Genomic DNA, 15,170 nt, shown 5'->3' on the forward strand with positions numbered 1-15,170 from the left:
CTAGCATGATGTATCTTTCAGGGTGGTGGGTGAATAAGAAATTGTGATCAAAATGAAAGGTAAATCAATGGAAGCATCAAAGAAAAGTTTACAGGAAGATAAAAAAATACCTTTCGTTGCAAGCACATGATAGCAAATCGTGACAGGAAGGAGAAACTAGTTAAACTTCAAAACTTGACCTTATCTGTGGTTGCTGTAGGGTACATGGAGGTATCTTCTGGGGAACTGCAAAACAACTATTAATGTACAAGCTGTTCAAAAGCAATTAAACCCCCTGTTTGTTGTCAGGGAAAGGCTGCTGGTTTTCGAAACAGACTTAGAACCATCCCAGAAGTGCATAGCCCCACTCACTGCTTTGACAACAAAACTTTGCTAGGATCTAGCTGATTCATAATACCGGGTTGGTTCAGTTCCTGTAGTACAAATAACAACTGCAAGGAATGTTGTGAATAAAGGGATTGTCATTACTAGTGAGGAACCTGCAATGAACAGTGAGACCTAATTGTGTTTGTCTAAGTTTGTTGTGTATGATAACTTATAATCATATACAGTCCTAGCCAGAAAACTCAAATTATATTTCTGTAGGTTTGAATGCTGTGAAAAGAGACTATTGCTGCCCAGATAGGCCTAGAGTTTGTTTCAAATGAGGAGCTATAGTAATGCATACCACTTCCTGTGGTAGAATGTTATCACCCAGAACTTTGTAAATGTCTCTTTCTGCCCTAGGTCCCTTTGTGATGAATACCAATGAAGAAATTTCTGAGGCCATTCTTGATTTCAGGAATGCAAAAAATGGTTTTGAGGGCGCCAAAACCTGGAAGTCAAAGATTGGAAACTAATGAAGAGCTGAAATTCTGCCATTTGGATGGACTGACCATTCAGTATATTCAATTTCCAAAGCTGGCTTAGCTGGTGCTTCTAAAAAATTTTGCATTAAGAAGGGTGGTGGTGGCACATGCTTTAATTCCAGCTCATAGGAGGCAGAGACAAGCAGATCTCTGAGTTCAAGGTCAGCCTGGTCTACTGTTGAGTTCCAGTATAGCCAGGACTACACAGCAAAACCCTATCTTGAAAACCCAAAAATAAAAAATAAAAAAGAATTCCACATTAACATGAAAAGATGAATTTGTAGTGAGTCATCAGAAGGCATTATATACGTATGTGAAATTGTCAAAGAACAAATTTCACTATTTTAAAAAGGAAAAGCACAAACAATAAAATGTGGTAGAAATACATGTAAATAATTCTAATTGTTGCTTCTTTGAAAAATCAATGTTCTTCATTTCCATGGAAATTATTAAACTCCTATTAAAACAATTGCTTATGTATATGTGCTTTTTATATATGAGAAAATGCCCTTTTATTGTCTGCCCTTTGGGGTTTTCTTAGAGCATTTTTGATTGCTTTCTGTGCCACTGGCAGCAGCTTTCTGAGCATCTTAAATTGCCTACTGCAATTCAGCTGCCATCCCAGCAATCAGAACAGTGTTCTGGGTTTCATGTTACAGGTTATCTGCTTTTAAAAACCCAGCAGCCCTGACCATGTGAGTCAGCTTTTAAAACTGCCTTGCTATTGCTAGGGACTCAGCAGGATTCCAGCCAAGACTTCCCCACAATTTTCTGCCAAAGTCTGTGTCAGATTTAAGACACACGCTCCTGCATGCTTCCTTCAAGATTGTGAAAAAAGTTTTAATCCATAGTTAGGTTCCAGCCTGCTGTAGCTGCAAGTGTCGGTGGTCACACCACCTCCTTACAAAGCAGCTAGAACCTAGGGCACAGGGTGGGGATTGTTTTCTTTCAACTTTCTGGCCATGAAATGACTGTAGAGTGATTTCTAGCTTAAAGTGGAAGGCATGGCCACATCCTGATTAGTTTTTGCAGCAGGAAACTTTAAATTTTTTCATCTTTCTCCCATACTAAGATTGTGTGTGGCAGGGGGTGTCCCCTGACTAACTCAAGTCATTTCATTGGATTTTGATTACAAGTGATCATGTGATTTTCCAGTAAAGTTTTGGGGTTTTGAACTTTGCTTCCGGAGAATGCCTTTTGCAACACTTTTCAGTAACTTCTTGGTGTGAACTGCTTAGTCATCAGTGGACATTTAAAATATTCAAAATGTATAGAGAGTGGGCAGTGGTGAATATTCTTATGATGTCCTACTTGTACCTGGTGCAGGGCTTCAATAGTGAACATGGACCAGTGAAGGTAGGTGAGCTTGATTTCTCATAATGTTCCTTTTTATTGGTTTTCGAAGAAAAAAAATGTCCTTTGCCCTCAACTGTTGTTGAAGCAATATAAAAGCCCAGCCTACTATTAGCCTGTGTGTATTAGTGACTGTTTTATTTCTTGAGCTTAATTATTTTCTTGCCATGAGTGTATGAAAATTTGTATGGTTGTTTTTTATGTGTTGTGTGTATTTGGAATAGGAATAGAACACAAGCATTCTGGAAACCTTTGGCACGGGAACGTTTGCTCCCAGTTGTGCCTGCTGATGGCACAGTGATTTACTGATGAAGCTCTGATTTGTCTTTAGGACACACACAATTTTGTGGGCCAATGGTGTTTAGGTTGGTTGTGGGTGGCAAGGTTGAGTAATTTCTTCTGTAAATGGAAAATCACAGTGCTTTTCATGGATGTTTTCTGTCTCGTTCTGCAAATTACGAATCGCTACTGTCCAGGAAAAGAAGTCTTCTTAGAGTCTGTTTTGGTTTTGTGCCTCTCCTTTTGAAAATGTGTATAAAATTAAGCAGCTGACAAATCTTTGGTTCTATGAGCAAGCATCAGGGCAGCCCAAGAAATTGAGAGCAGTGCAAAAAGGATGAACTAGGGTGCTCCTGACGGCCAGAAGAACATTGTACTGTGGAGGACCATGACAATTTTGTATTGCAAAGAAATACAATACAATCTCAATTTTTGGTATTTTTTAAAGCCGTTTTAGTTTTGAAAATGACTTGGATGTAATTGTTTTCACTGGAGTGCTACCAAATCATGACTGATTTAGAAAGTTCTGGCTGTGATCAGACAGAAATCAGATGTGGGCTTGAGTTTTATAGAACAAATTTTCAATTAGGGGCATATCGCCCCCCGGAGGGGAAAATTAGTTTATAAGGATGTGAACAGGGGAAGCACCATAGGCATGTAGTCCATAAACAGGTTGTAAACTTGCATCCAAGTTTCACAGGACAAGACTAAAGGGCTGCTGGCACTGGGAATCTGTTCATAGTTTCCACCCTGCCAAAGTGAATTTCCTTTCACCTACAGCCTGAGATGGAGAGCCAACATCAAGGCTGGTAGCAGTCAGGTACAGCTGAGAACTGTCCTCTCGGCCACATACATTTGGGACTTGCAAAGCTCGAAAGGTACAAGCTGCTAGGCAAGAAACCTTCCTACCCCAGCACAACGCTGTTCGACATTCTACTTAACACTAGTCTTCAGCCCTTTTCCCCAGTGAAATTTTCAATGTTTGGAATTGACTGTTTGATAGACACAGCTACCAGAATCCTCTCAGTGTCCCCGGCACAGGGAAGTTTTACCCGTTTTGAATTTACTTCTCCCATGTAAATTTCTTGAATGGGCAATGGGAGAAAGTGACTGAATTTTTATGTGACAGAAAACATGCTCTAACAGATGGCAGATGTGCAGCCCGTGTTTACTAACATTCCTCTCAATGTTTCTGTTACATGCCCTACTTTCCTTTTGAACAGGGAAGCTACGGGCAGTGAGTTTACAGCCACCCAGCGCCCACCTAAATTAGATTGTTTCTTATATGAAGGAAAGTGTTGGCTGTAGTTAAATAGAAGTTTGGAGATACACATGACTGGATGGTGAAACATAAAGACATATATCATTTTGGTTTATGTATTCTCTTCCCTCTTCCCATCTCTTTAAAAGAAAACAAAATCAAAGAAATCTTTTGTTATTGTTTTTCGAGACAGGGATTCTCTATGTAGCTGTTATGGCTGTCCTGGAACTCACTCTGTAGCCCAGGGTGACCGTGAACTCACAGAGATCCACATTGCTTGGCCTCCCCAGTGCTGGGATTAACGGTGTGCACCACCACTGCCTGGCCAGAAATCTACTCCTTAACATTCGTGTTTTCTTGTTTAAATTAAAACTTAGCATAAAATCATATTCAGGGTAGTGATGGTTTGGGACACTGGTACTTAATTAGTTTTTGCTTTAGATATAAGAATATGTCATTTGCAATACAAAATTGTCATGGTCCTCCACAGTACTTTGTCTTTGAGAACATGCTTTTCTCCACTTTCCCTTTTCTGACCACATCTCTTCCAGAATGGCTGTGATGCCAAATCTATTTCCAGGGTGCTCCTCCCCTGCCCCCGATCTGAACTTTACTTCTTAGCTTAGAAAATTGTCCTGTTTCTTTTTTCCATTTTTTTTCAGTTTAGGCAGTGACTATGGTACACATCTATGAATCTGTGAAAATTTTTTCTACCATAAGCATTCAAATGGCTACTACCTACTAGGACAATTGTGTTTAAAGCCATTTGAGTGAAAGACATCCTAATTTTACTAGTCTTGCAGCTTATGCTTGGAAAACTCTTTGGTACCAATCATACTTGGGACATTTGAGCTGAGGAAAACCTTTTCAGAAATCTTAACATTTTCTTTGCAAACAAAGATATGGGGAGATGGCTCACTTCTTGCTCTTACAAAAGTCCCAGGAGCAGTTCCCAGTGGCTCACAACATCCATAACACCAGTTCCAGGGAATCCGATGTCTTCTGACATCATAGACACCAGGCACACATATGATGAACATACATGCATTCAGAAAAAAATACCCAGACACATAAATAAATCTTTAAAAATAATTTAAAAACTAGGTGTGGGATTTATTTTCAGGTTTCTCAAGCTTTTTATATACTTGAGATGAGCAGAGATATTTTGCCAAGGCATGCACTTCACAATAGTCTATGTTAGATCTAATCACAATATTTTATCCATTAGACACTTAGTAATAATTACCAACAGCCTTATGCTCTTCCCATTCACCATGGCCTTTTAGCCAGCATGATTTCTGGCTGATCTAACAAATAATTGTTGTCACCAGATAATGTTGGGAGTCATTATAAGATACTAGATGAAGTTAGTGTCTATATATATCTCTTCCTGGTGCTATGAAGACCTGTCAGTATAGTAATAGAGTAACAATTCTAGGTCGTGGTAGCTTTCCAGTCTCTTTTAAAAGAGTCTCTTCTTCAGCTTTAATCTATACTATCGTTTTAGGCACTGTGCTTTTAATATCTATAGATGAAGGGTGTCACCAGCTGATGGAGTCATTCAGTGCTACATAGGATTGGAATACGTCTCAAATACACACAGCTCACAAGACTTCAATTACCTTCATGCCATTTGTCTTCTCTTGAAATTGTCTAGGAAGTAACTTGCATGGAAAAGGCTGATGCGCATCTTCCATCTTTAATTGCAGAAGGCAAACCCATCCCTCCTACCTGCCCCATTCTCATGCACAAGGTCATACCCAGGAGAGTTTCCTGGCTTTGATGTTAGTCAGATGAGCCAGTGAACTCTTGTCTGATTTTTCTGTCTCATCATGAATTCAGTTGTGGCTTTTATATCACTATCGTATTTTGTGCCCCAGATACAATAGAACCCTCTCTTCGTACACCTGTGTATAATACTTCCTTGTATGACTCACTTTTAATTGAAAAATCTTGACTTAACACCTGTGAATAAGATGTTGCTACAAACATGTCACAAAGATAACTTGTGAAATGAAAACAAGGTATTTGTACATACAAAATGTCCCATAAAGAACTCTTTGTAAAAAGATCCAGAGCTCTCAGACGCAAGTATTCCCACAGTTGGACAAAGGCAGTAGAGAAATGGGTTATAAAGGACGATAAAATTTTTTTCTGAGCAATATCTAGGCACAACTCTTTTTTTCTTAGAGATTTATTTTATTTTAAGGTTATTTGTGTGTGGGTATATACATATGAGTGTGAGTACCTGCAGAGGCCAGAGGAGGGCACTATATCCCCTAGATCTAGAGTCACCAGCAGTTGTTAACCACCTAACTTGGGTAATGGGAACCAAACTGTTCTTTGCAACATCAACAAATACTATTAACCACTGAACAATCACTCCAGCCAAGAGAACACATTTTATCATGTGAGATGAGCAGAGGGTGGGAGTTTAGCATATTTGGGAATGAATTGGGATGAAAGGAGACTGGTAAAATGAGCATTTCTACTCAGCTTGTTTTTATGGTGGCAAAGCCACTTTTCTCTTTCTTGCTTCTTGTTCTTATAGTCTTACTAAGATACTAGAACATTGTAGATCAAAGGCATTCTGAGACATCTTCAGCATCCTGAAAGCCTTGACTGGTTGAGATGTCCTAACCCATAAAGACTCTCCTGCACCTCTCATTACAACTTTCCAATATTTGATATTTCATTAATTTTAGCAGGTATTTATTGAGTTTCTACTGTGTCTAGGATCTATTAATGCAGCAAGAAATAAAATAATATTTCAGCTCTCTTGGAATGCATATTTTGATTGTGCATGGTGGAATTGAACAATATGCAAATCTGTAACATGTCAAGGACAATAATAATGAAAAGCACTCAAATGAAGGAGGAGACACAGAATGATTGAGATAAAGGGGCAGATCCTTCCAATTCCATTTTATCTGTGCATAGTACTGAAAGAAGTGAAGGAGGCAGAGGCCATCCTCAGGGTAGTGACTGAATCAGGAGTAGCTTGGATATGCCGAGGACGATCCAGGGAACTAGAGTGGCTACTGGAAGGTGAGCAGAGATCAGAAGTGCAGCTGTCACAGTTGGAAATGTAGCCAGGCAGATCATGCAGGTGAGGGTGAACTCCAATAAAACTTCAGAGGCACTACAATTTCAATTTTATGTAAATTTTATGCAGCAAGAAACCTTGATTTCATTCATTGCAACCACTCAGAATGCAAAAGCTCATGCTTAACTCACAGACTGTTCAAAAACAGGCTGCACACTGGATGTATCTCCTGGGGCACAGTTTACATATCATGTTCTGTGTTACACTATTTTATTTATTTTATTGATGACATCCACCTATACTTGACATTTGTGGTCTGTTTGTCCCAGTTTATTACACCCTCACCATTAGAATGAGAGCTCTTAAACAGAGGAGTGTTCCATCGTTTTGTTTATGGCAGTGTCCCAACCACCACTTTGCAAAGCCTGTCATACAGTAGATGCTGAAAGCAGTGTTCGTTGGCTGGTTGATGGACTAGCCTTGGAGGATCCTGAGACAGCCAGGTGAAAGACAACACTAAACAGTCTCTGACATCTATCATCACCCTGGCTTGCCTGATTTCATGAATTGTATAAAATCCGAAAGCATACCTTAAGGCAGTATATTTACCCTGTGGTATTTTACTGTGGATATTGGGTAAGATTTAGGTGAATGTGTCAAAGAATTTCAAAGTGTCCTTCTAGCCTGAGGCCATCCAATAGGGTGTTCACTTCTAGAACCCACAGGAGAGAATGAAGTCACTTTAGCCCATTATTTCAGCCTGACAGTCACAGAAAGTTGCACAGCGCAACACACAGTGTCTTGGTGCACAATGTAGACATCTCCTTGTCTTTATCTCTGAAAGCCTTAGGAGGCCTACCTATGTTTTCCTCTTGGGTGATTTGTAAAGGTGGGGCAAATTATGACAAAAATACTCTGGTCAGGTACTTTCTTAGTGAGACAAGGTGAGGGTATTCTGTAATTACAACCACCCTCAAAATCTTGATGGTTTGTTATAAGTACAAATTTATTTGCTGCTAGTACTACGCAACCATCTTCATTCACCCACAGTCAACTCATTATCAGTATGCAGTTAGCTGAGCACCCACATCTAGAATGTTCTAGATCACTGTGACCATTGTATGCTCTGACCTAGAAGTAGCACACATCATGGACCACTGTCTCAGTTAGGTGCAAAGGGCAAAGAACCTGGAGGTGCACTCTTACCTTGGCCTCAGAAGGTGGGATTCTGGAAATATTTCATGAACACTATTAATAACTATCACATACAACTTTTGCTATGCATTAATATTTCCCTGTCTGAGAGCAGTGCTGGAGAATACATTGTATTGAAACAGCAGGAAGAGATAGGGAAAGAATACGAAAGTCTCTGGTTTCCATTATTCCTCTTTTAATTCATGAAATAATGTATACTTTACATAGAAACTCTCTATTAGAGATTGGGAAACTCCATGGTCGGTCTTGAGAGGAAGGCATGTGGAAGAGAGATGGCTTATTTCAGTTGTTCAGGAACCCTTTTCTCCCTGGGAGAAAGAAAGCTGTACATTCAGTTCAGTAAACATTTGTGCAATGTCTTCCATGTGCCAAGCACATGAGTGAGAATGATGCTTTTTATAAAATAAAGATGTCTTAGTCATTTGCGTGTTTTACTAACCACCAGGGAGTTCACTTTGGCTTGTGGGAAGGATAATTTTAATGCCTGAAACTGTAAGTAATACTATAATTTCAACAAGGTTTATTTCACCACTGACTGGATCTTATTAAATAACCATAACATTGGCATGGTAGAGATGAGTATTGCTTTTTGAAAAATCACCATTTAAATAAAAATTATTACAGGAAAGAGAAAATAGCATGACATATATTGTTGCTGGTCTGCTGTGAGTGGAACTCTAGGAAGAGTATAGTGTCGATTGAATGAATAATCTTTTATTTTATTTTTATTAGTTCTTTGAGAACTCCATGCACTGAGTTTTAACCATATTCAACCTTCCCTGAGTCCCTCCCAGATCCATCTCACTTTTATTACCCACCGATTTTGTGTATTTTTTAACTCATAAGAGTCCAATTTGTATTGACTGTATATTTATAAACATGTGGAACATATATACTGCACCCCTTCCTCCCAAGCAAGGCTCTGTGACAATTTTAGAGGATGGGTGGAGAGACTTAAGAGTCAGAGAGAGAGAGATAAAAACATGAAAGCAGTCTTTGCAATCATGTGCTTAATTCGTCACTACATTGCTATAGGAAGGCTAGGGATCATGGGGCACAGTGTTGTGGATGTTGGTGAGAAAGAGAAGGTGATGGGTAACGTTGATGTAGGACCACTAGATGTTTCAAAATAAATAGTTTTAAAGGGTATGTTAGGCTGGCTGCCAGCAGAAAGCAGGACTACCTTATAGGAGACCATAATGGTTTGCACAGATGTCTTCCCATGAAGTTAATTATGAGGCATTTCGGCTGAAATAGAGTCATAGCAGCTAATTATTACCACAATCATGCTGATACAAACCCATAAAAATTAGTGGCTTCACACATCACTAGTTTATTCTCAGGTATATCTCTGTGGGTCACTGAGACTGGGGATCAAGGCCCAAACCTCAGGCTGAACACATGCCTGCTCCACGTGTCTACCCTCCCACTGATGAGTGGGCTGGCAGGAGCATGTAACTGCAGAGGTGGAAGTAGTTTGGAAGCTCAGTGCAGTCAATCAGAAGTCAGTGTCAAGCTTTTGCTTGCAACATGTCAAAGTAGGTCACATGATCCAACACCAAAACAGCTGTGGAAAGGCAGAGGTTATTTGCAGTTCTACTTAACCACAATAAAGGTTTTGAGTTGTTTCTTGGGCATTGGGTCCTTGATCCTTGAGATCAATGGTACAGAGAATATTAGACAACTCAGGACTCGCCACTATAAGGCTTTCTCGGAGCACAGTTTTAGAAGGTCTGGGGCTATCTTGCCATTCAAGACCACCCCATATCTATCTTTTCTTCTCATTTCTGTAGCTGCATCAAGTAGGAGAAAAGGCATTTGAGTAGAACAGAGATTTGACACATGTAAAGGGAGATACATCTCCCCAAATGCTAGATGTCTTGGTTAGTGAGAAGAATCACGAACAACTCTCATCAAATTGGAAGATGTGGCAGTTCTGAGCAACAGAACTAACCCCTTTTCACTGCCTTAAAATATCCAGACAAACCTGCACACTCATTCCTGCCTGCATTCACACACATACCGTTTTCTTACATCTGTAGTTCCTTCAGTATAAGTTTTCGGGATTCTGATTTATGCATTTAAACAAAGAAGCAAAAGATCTGCCAGTAACATTAGGCATCCAAAATTTAAGAGCAACCTAATTCTATTTCCAGATGGCCATGTTTCTGGATTTCAAAGATGTAGTACCAGAGTCATGGTAGTTTCCACCTGAATAGCCACAGCCTCAGCAGTCATTATTAGCAAGTGGGGGTTTTTCTCTTCCTTCAGTTGGTATATCTCAAACCATTAGGTGCCAGCTATTCTGACTAAAGCTAAACCCCCAAAACACAAAAGTTTAAGAAGTAGACTGATATACATGAATCTACAAAGACAGACATAAGACCTGAGAAGATATTTGGAAGTTTGCTTTCATCTGCAGATAGCCTCATGAATGCTTTTTCTTATTAGAAAAAGATAACTCACAGTTTACCCTGGGAAAGTTGTTTGGGCTTTATGTGTTTAATTGCATTTGCCATGATTAGAGTTGCCAAGACTCACTATTTTCAATCCTATCTCTCTGATGACTAACTACTATCAATGGCCATAAAACATAAAACTCCACCCCAACGTGTAGGTCCAGATGACACACCCCTGAGAAAGAAAAATCATTAATTGTATTCCTGCTTTATACTCTGACCTTTTCTCATTTATGAACCCCTAGGTTCTCCACTGAGCTCTGTGAGCATAGTATTTCCAACATAATATTTTTATTGACAATTTTGAAATTTACCCTGATCACACTCACTACCCAGTCCTCCCAGGCCCTCCCTCTCACCTTGTGGCTCCCCCCCAAAAAAAAAATAGAAAAAAGGAACAAGTCCAATTTGTGTTGCCCATGTCACTGGACCATTGTCAAACTCCCAGTGGCCAGCCCCTTAGATGAAACTAAGTCCCCCCCCCACTCTCGAGCACCCCTGCTAGAAGCCATCAATTGTGGAGAGCTACACGCCAGCATCCTTATTGAAATTTGTAAGAGTTCTCTTTGATGGCTTTCTGTCTAGGCTGTTTCTTTAGTGGGGGGAAGCAGGACTGGAGATTGTGTGTGTGTGTGTGTGTGTGTGTGTGTGTTTGATTTTTGCTTTTTTGGTTTTTTGTTTTGTTTTCTTTGTTTTTTTGAGACACACTTTCTCTGGGTAGCCCTAGCTGTCATAAAACTTTATCTTTGGACTCACAGAGATCTGCCTGCCTCTGTCTCCCTAGTGCTGGGATCAAAGGCGTGAGCCACCACCACCCAGTCTGTGAAGTAACTATTAGTAACATCAATGGGGAAACCAAATCTGAAGGAAGTTAACCACCCTCAGTCAAAAAGGAGTCATGCTTTGGTTAAAAGGCAGCTCATTTTATGTCCTAATTGTACTGTGATTGTACTTTCCTTTTATGTAGGTACAGTTCTGTGAATTCTAACACATGCATAAATTTGTGTAACCACAACCATAGCCTAGATATAAGCTGTTTTGTATCCACACACAGTTCACTGTGTGACTGTGATAGTGAGGCTGCCTTTCCAACCTTCAGCAAGTAGCATTCTGTCCTAGTTGTTCCTGGCTTGGTATTTTGAAAAGCACACATAAATAGAACAATGCCATCTAATACGTTGAGACTGGCTTCTTTAGCCTTTAACTTATTTACCAATAGTTATTTTTATTGGTGAGTAGTATGCCACCAATGGCTTAACCATTCACCCATTGAATTACATATGTGTTTTTTCCCAACTGTTTTGGCTATGATAAAAAAAGTTACTACAAGCATTCATGTATGGAGTTTTGTGCACTGTAGGCTTCATTTATCTTCATTTATCGAGTGATGAATTCCCTGGAGTAGGGTTACTTAGCCATATGATGGGCACATGTTTATAAGAAATTTCCAGAGTGCCATATCACTTAAAGCTAGTTTTGAACAATTGGGAACTGTGCTCTTGCCTCTAAAAAAGCCATTTGAGTAATCAGCAGTATAATTTATGATATTTAGGGCAATATGATTTCCACTTAAAAGAAAGGTCATGGGGCCATCTCAGATATTTACTTAGACTTGTGAGTCTGGTGTGGCCGAGGCAGATTTATTGGTAGATGGAGGGAGAAGGACCGTTGGGGAGGACAACAATGCTACTGGCATATCAAGCCAGGAAAGGTGTGGTGAATTAGGCTAATCCCTAACCATGAAGGTAAGATGAACCGCAAATGTTTCTTGAGTGAAACCAAAGAAGTTCGTAAGAGGTGGAAGGAAGACAGAACAGTTTGGAATTTATCTCCCCAAACCCACTGCAAAGGCAAATAGGTGACTGTGGTTTTCCTGAACTGCAGAGGTGACTTGACAGGTAACACTTCTGGTTCTTTCAGCAAATCTAGGGAAAGCTGTGCAAAATGTGTTTCCACCATAACGTAGCCCAGAGCTCCGGGACATGCCACTTTCACAAACCCTATTCTCCAGGCAGATATCACCCAACCTCCTGAAGACAGTGCAGTTCCACAAAGAAAAAAAGCAATCATAGTCTCTCAAGAGGCCCAATGAGGAATTCAACAGAGTTGTTCTCTGTTTCCATATCTGTAATATGAGGGTCTTAAGAACCCAGGCCCAGAATGATGCAGGAAAAGCATTCTGCAGCAGCCAGGAGGCTCATGGACCAATTCTTTGTAGATATCATGACAGGCCAGAGCTGGAACAGGGGCTCAGCTACATGCCCCTATGCCAAGATCCTTCCAATTGACATTTATATTTTCCTTGAGATATTTTATAGGAGTGCCTTTTGAGAGAATGTATAGCTTTCTGTTGAATTCTAGTGGGTTCAGGCAATTTTTTTTTAATTTATCTTGAGAAATGGGCTGTTTGGAATTTGGAGGAATTCAAGAGGCAATTTAGTCTGCCATTTAGGATGATAGCTAACTTCATCATGCTGTTTAAGTGAGGAAATGATGTCACTGTTATTTAGCCTTTTAAAAGCCATACAAGTTGAGCAATGGATAAAAAGAATAGAATTTGCACGCATGGAATGCCCACTGGCTTTAAGTCGAGCTGTGGAAGCAATACATTTCACACACTCAACAGAAAGGGCCTGTGAGCAAGGGGCTGGCTTTAAAACTCCAGTTCAGCCAGATACTCATGCACATATTGTGACCTAAGGTGTAACACAAAGGAATTGGAAGACTGGGCCAATTTTTCAACATGTGTCTGCCATTTACTTATCCCATGTTTAATCAGGGTTCTTGTACACACCTCGGACATTAACCCAGGTCTCTGAACTTAAAATCAGTATCACCATGCTCCAAATTACTGGTTCTCTTCAAAATCACTTGGGAAGGTTAATTTTTCATTATTTTCAGACAAAGTCTCATGTAGCCCAGGCTCACTCAGTACATATCTGATTCAGCTGCCTCTACCTCCAAGATAGAGGTTACTGGTATGTACCATCATGCCAGGTTTGTGAAGCTCTGTGAATTCAGACAAGAAGACTGCCAACTAGGCTACATCACCAACCACTAAAGAGTTTTTAAGGATGCTTTTTATTTTGAAGTAATTCTAACTTTATGAAAAAGTTACAGAGACATACAAGAGTCGCTGCAAATCCTTAACTCAGCTGCTACTGAAGCAGGCACGGGACTTTTTTTTTGTTTTGAACTTGTGGTCCAAACCTGTAAATGGGACTTTCTGATGATAAGATCCAATCATCAGTATGTTTTTAAGCTTTTCTCCATATGCATTCCAGGTGAAGGCAAGTCTGGGAACCTCTGCTCCAAATCCTCAAGAGGGAATAAGACAACCAACAGTGTGGCCATTGCTTGGTGGCCTGTTAGGAAAGCAATTGCATGTGGGAAAAAGCTCGTCTATGCATATAGTAACATTTATATGAAAACAAAGTAATGTTGTAAACACCTTCAGTCCATGCTTTAAAAACTGATTGTTCGTAGCTAAAAGACATCAGAGAATGATTTGTTATTTAGGAGGAGAATTGCTAACAGTCTTGAATTAATGACAGAACCAAGGCTGCCACTCTAATAGGCAGAGACACAGGAAGGCCTTTCCCATCCTCTCATCTTTCGGATTGCATTATAATTATTTTAGATTTTATTAGCGCTTGTATCAGAAAATTGGAAAAAATAAAGAGCGACTCATTTGGCAGTAGTGTGACAGTGAAAACTATTGAAATCAAGGGTTTAAGTATACACTTGGGACAATGGTCACACTTTTTGATGTTTAGCTTTGTCCTACCCATGCAGATAACATAAAGTTGATTACAAAAAAATCAAGGATTGTAAAACACCAATTGGAAAAGGATCCATTTTCAACTCTTCCCAAATGTGTGTTCGGATTAATTACTTGCTTTTGTTGAGCTGTATTTCCATTTAAAATTATAAAAATGACTGTTGCCAATTTCTCAGTTATTTCAAACTAGGTTTTCATTTAGCAGGGTATACTTAAACAGCTTTGAGCATGTAAGGAAATGTTGTGGTTTTACAAAGAAACCAGTCATAGGATCTATTCAATCTTAACATCATTCAATCATTTTAATTCAGGCTGTGGGATTACTATTTTATCCTGCTTTTTTTAATCATAGGATTTTTAAGGAAATGAAAATTGAATTGAGACTTGTACGGAGATGAAACCATAAATCAGCCTTAGTTAGGGATAGGGCTGGATGAATTTTACCTCCATAAATGAAAATTCTTTCAGCATTGTGCAATTTAATACTTTTTAATTAAAAATATTAGAGGGGTTCATGCACAAGTTCTTGTACTTACATTATTTCCACTTCTCCCTTTCCCTGTCCAATTCCTGTGTCTCTCTCCTGCTCCTTCTCAAATTCACAACCTCTTCTTCTATAAGTATTGTTATACATACAAGCAGTGTGCACAAGCATGCACATGTGCATACAGATACACACACACGCACACACACACACCCTACCAAGCTCAATTTAACAATCTTTTAAAAAGCATTTGTTAGGCTTCCTCATTAGCTTATTGAAGCAGTGTTGTCAAAACATTTTATCTTAAAGATTGACTCAGATATGAGGTAGCTTTGCCGTAGAACTAGAAAGAGGAGATAAATGGCCAGGCAAAGAGAAGCCATTAACAACTTAGCCTTAATGTAGGACCATAGCATTTAAGAGTTGTCAGGAAAATGAGCAATT

The 15,170-nt window shown here is 39.5% G+C and overlaps 2 protein-coding genes across 6 annotated transcripts in view; both read left to right on the forward strand.

The window, feature by feature from the left end:
- Pir (pirin) overlaps nucleotides 1–1,318 on the forward strand; it is a 103,589-nt gene extending 102,271 nt beyond the window's left edge. For both annotated transcript variants that reach the window (XM_027432673.2, XM_027432674.2), the window contains one exon: nucleotides 727–1,318. In XM_027432673.2, the coding sequence (XP_027288474.1) occupies nucleotides 727–839 (113 nt within the window). In that variant the 3' untranslated portion in view covers nucleotides 840–1,318. The remainder of the gene's footprint in view (nucleotides 1–726) is intronic.
- Nucleotides 1,319–1,540: 222 nt separating this feature from the next.
- Vegfd (vascular endothelial growth factor D) overlaps nucleotides 1,541–15,170 on the forward strand; it is a 41,518-nt gene continuing 27,888 nt past the window's right edge. For 2 of the 4 annotated variants that reach the window (XM_035450173.1, XM_027432670.2), the window contains exon 1: nucleotides 1,545–2,204. In XM_035450173.1, the coding sequence (XP_035306064.1) occupies nucleotides 2,115–2,204 (90 nt within the window). In that variant the 5' untranslated portion in view covers nucleotides 1,545–2,114. Of the gene's footprint in view, nucleotides 2,205–15,170 lie in introns of all 4 variants that reach the window. The other 2 variants (XM_027432672.2, XM_027432669.2) reach the window with 2 other exon arrangements.

This window comes from Cricetulus griseus, chromosome X (assembly GCF_003668045.3).
Source record: "Cricetulus griseus strain 17A/GY chromosome X, alternate assembly CriGri-PICRH-1.0, whole genome shotgun sequence".
Classification (NCBI taxonomy): Eukaryota; Metazoa; Chordata; class Mammalia; order Rodentia; family Cricetidae; genus Cricetulus; species Cricetulus griseus.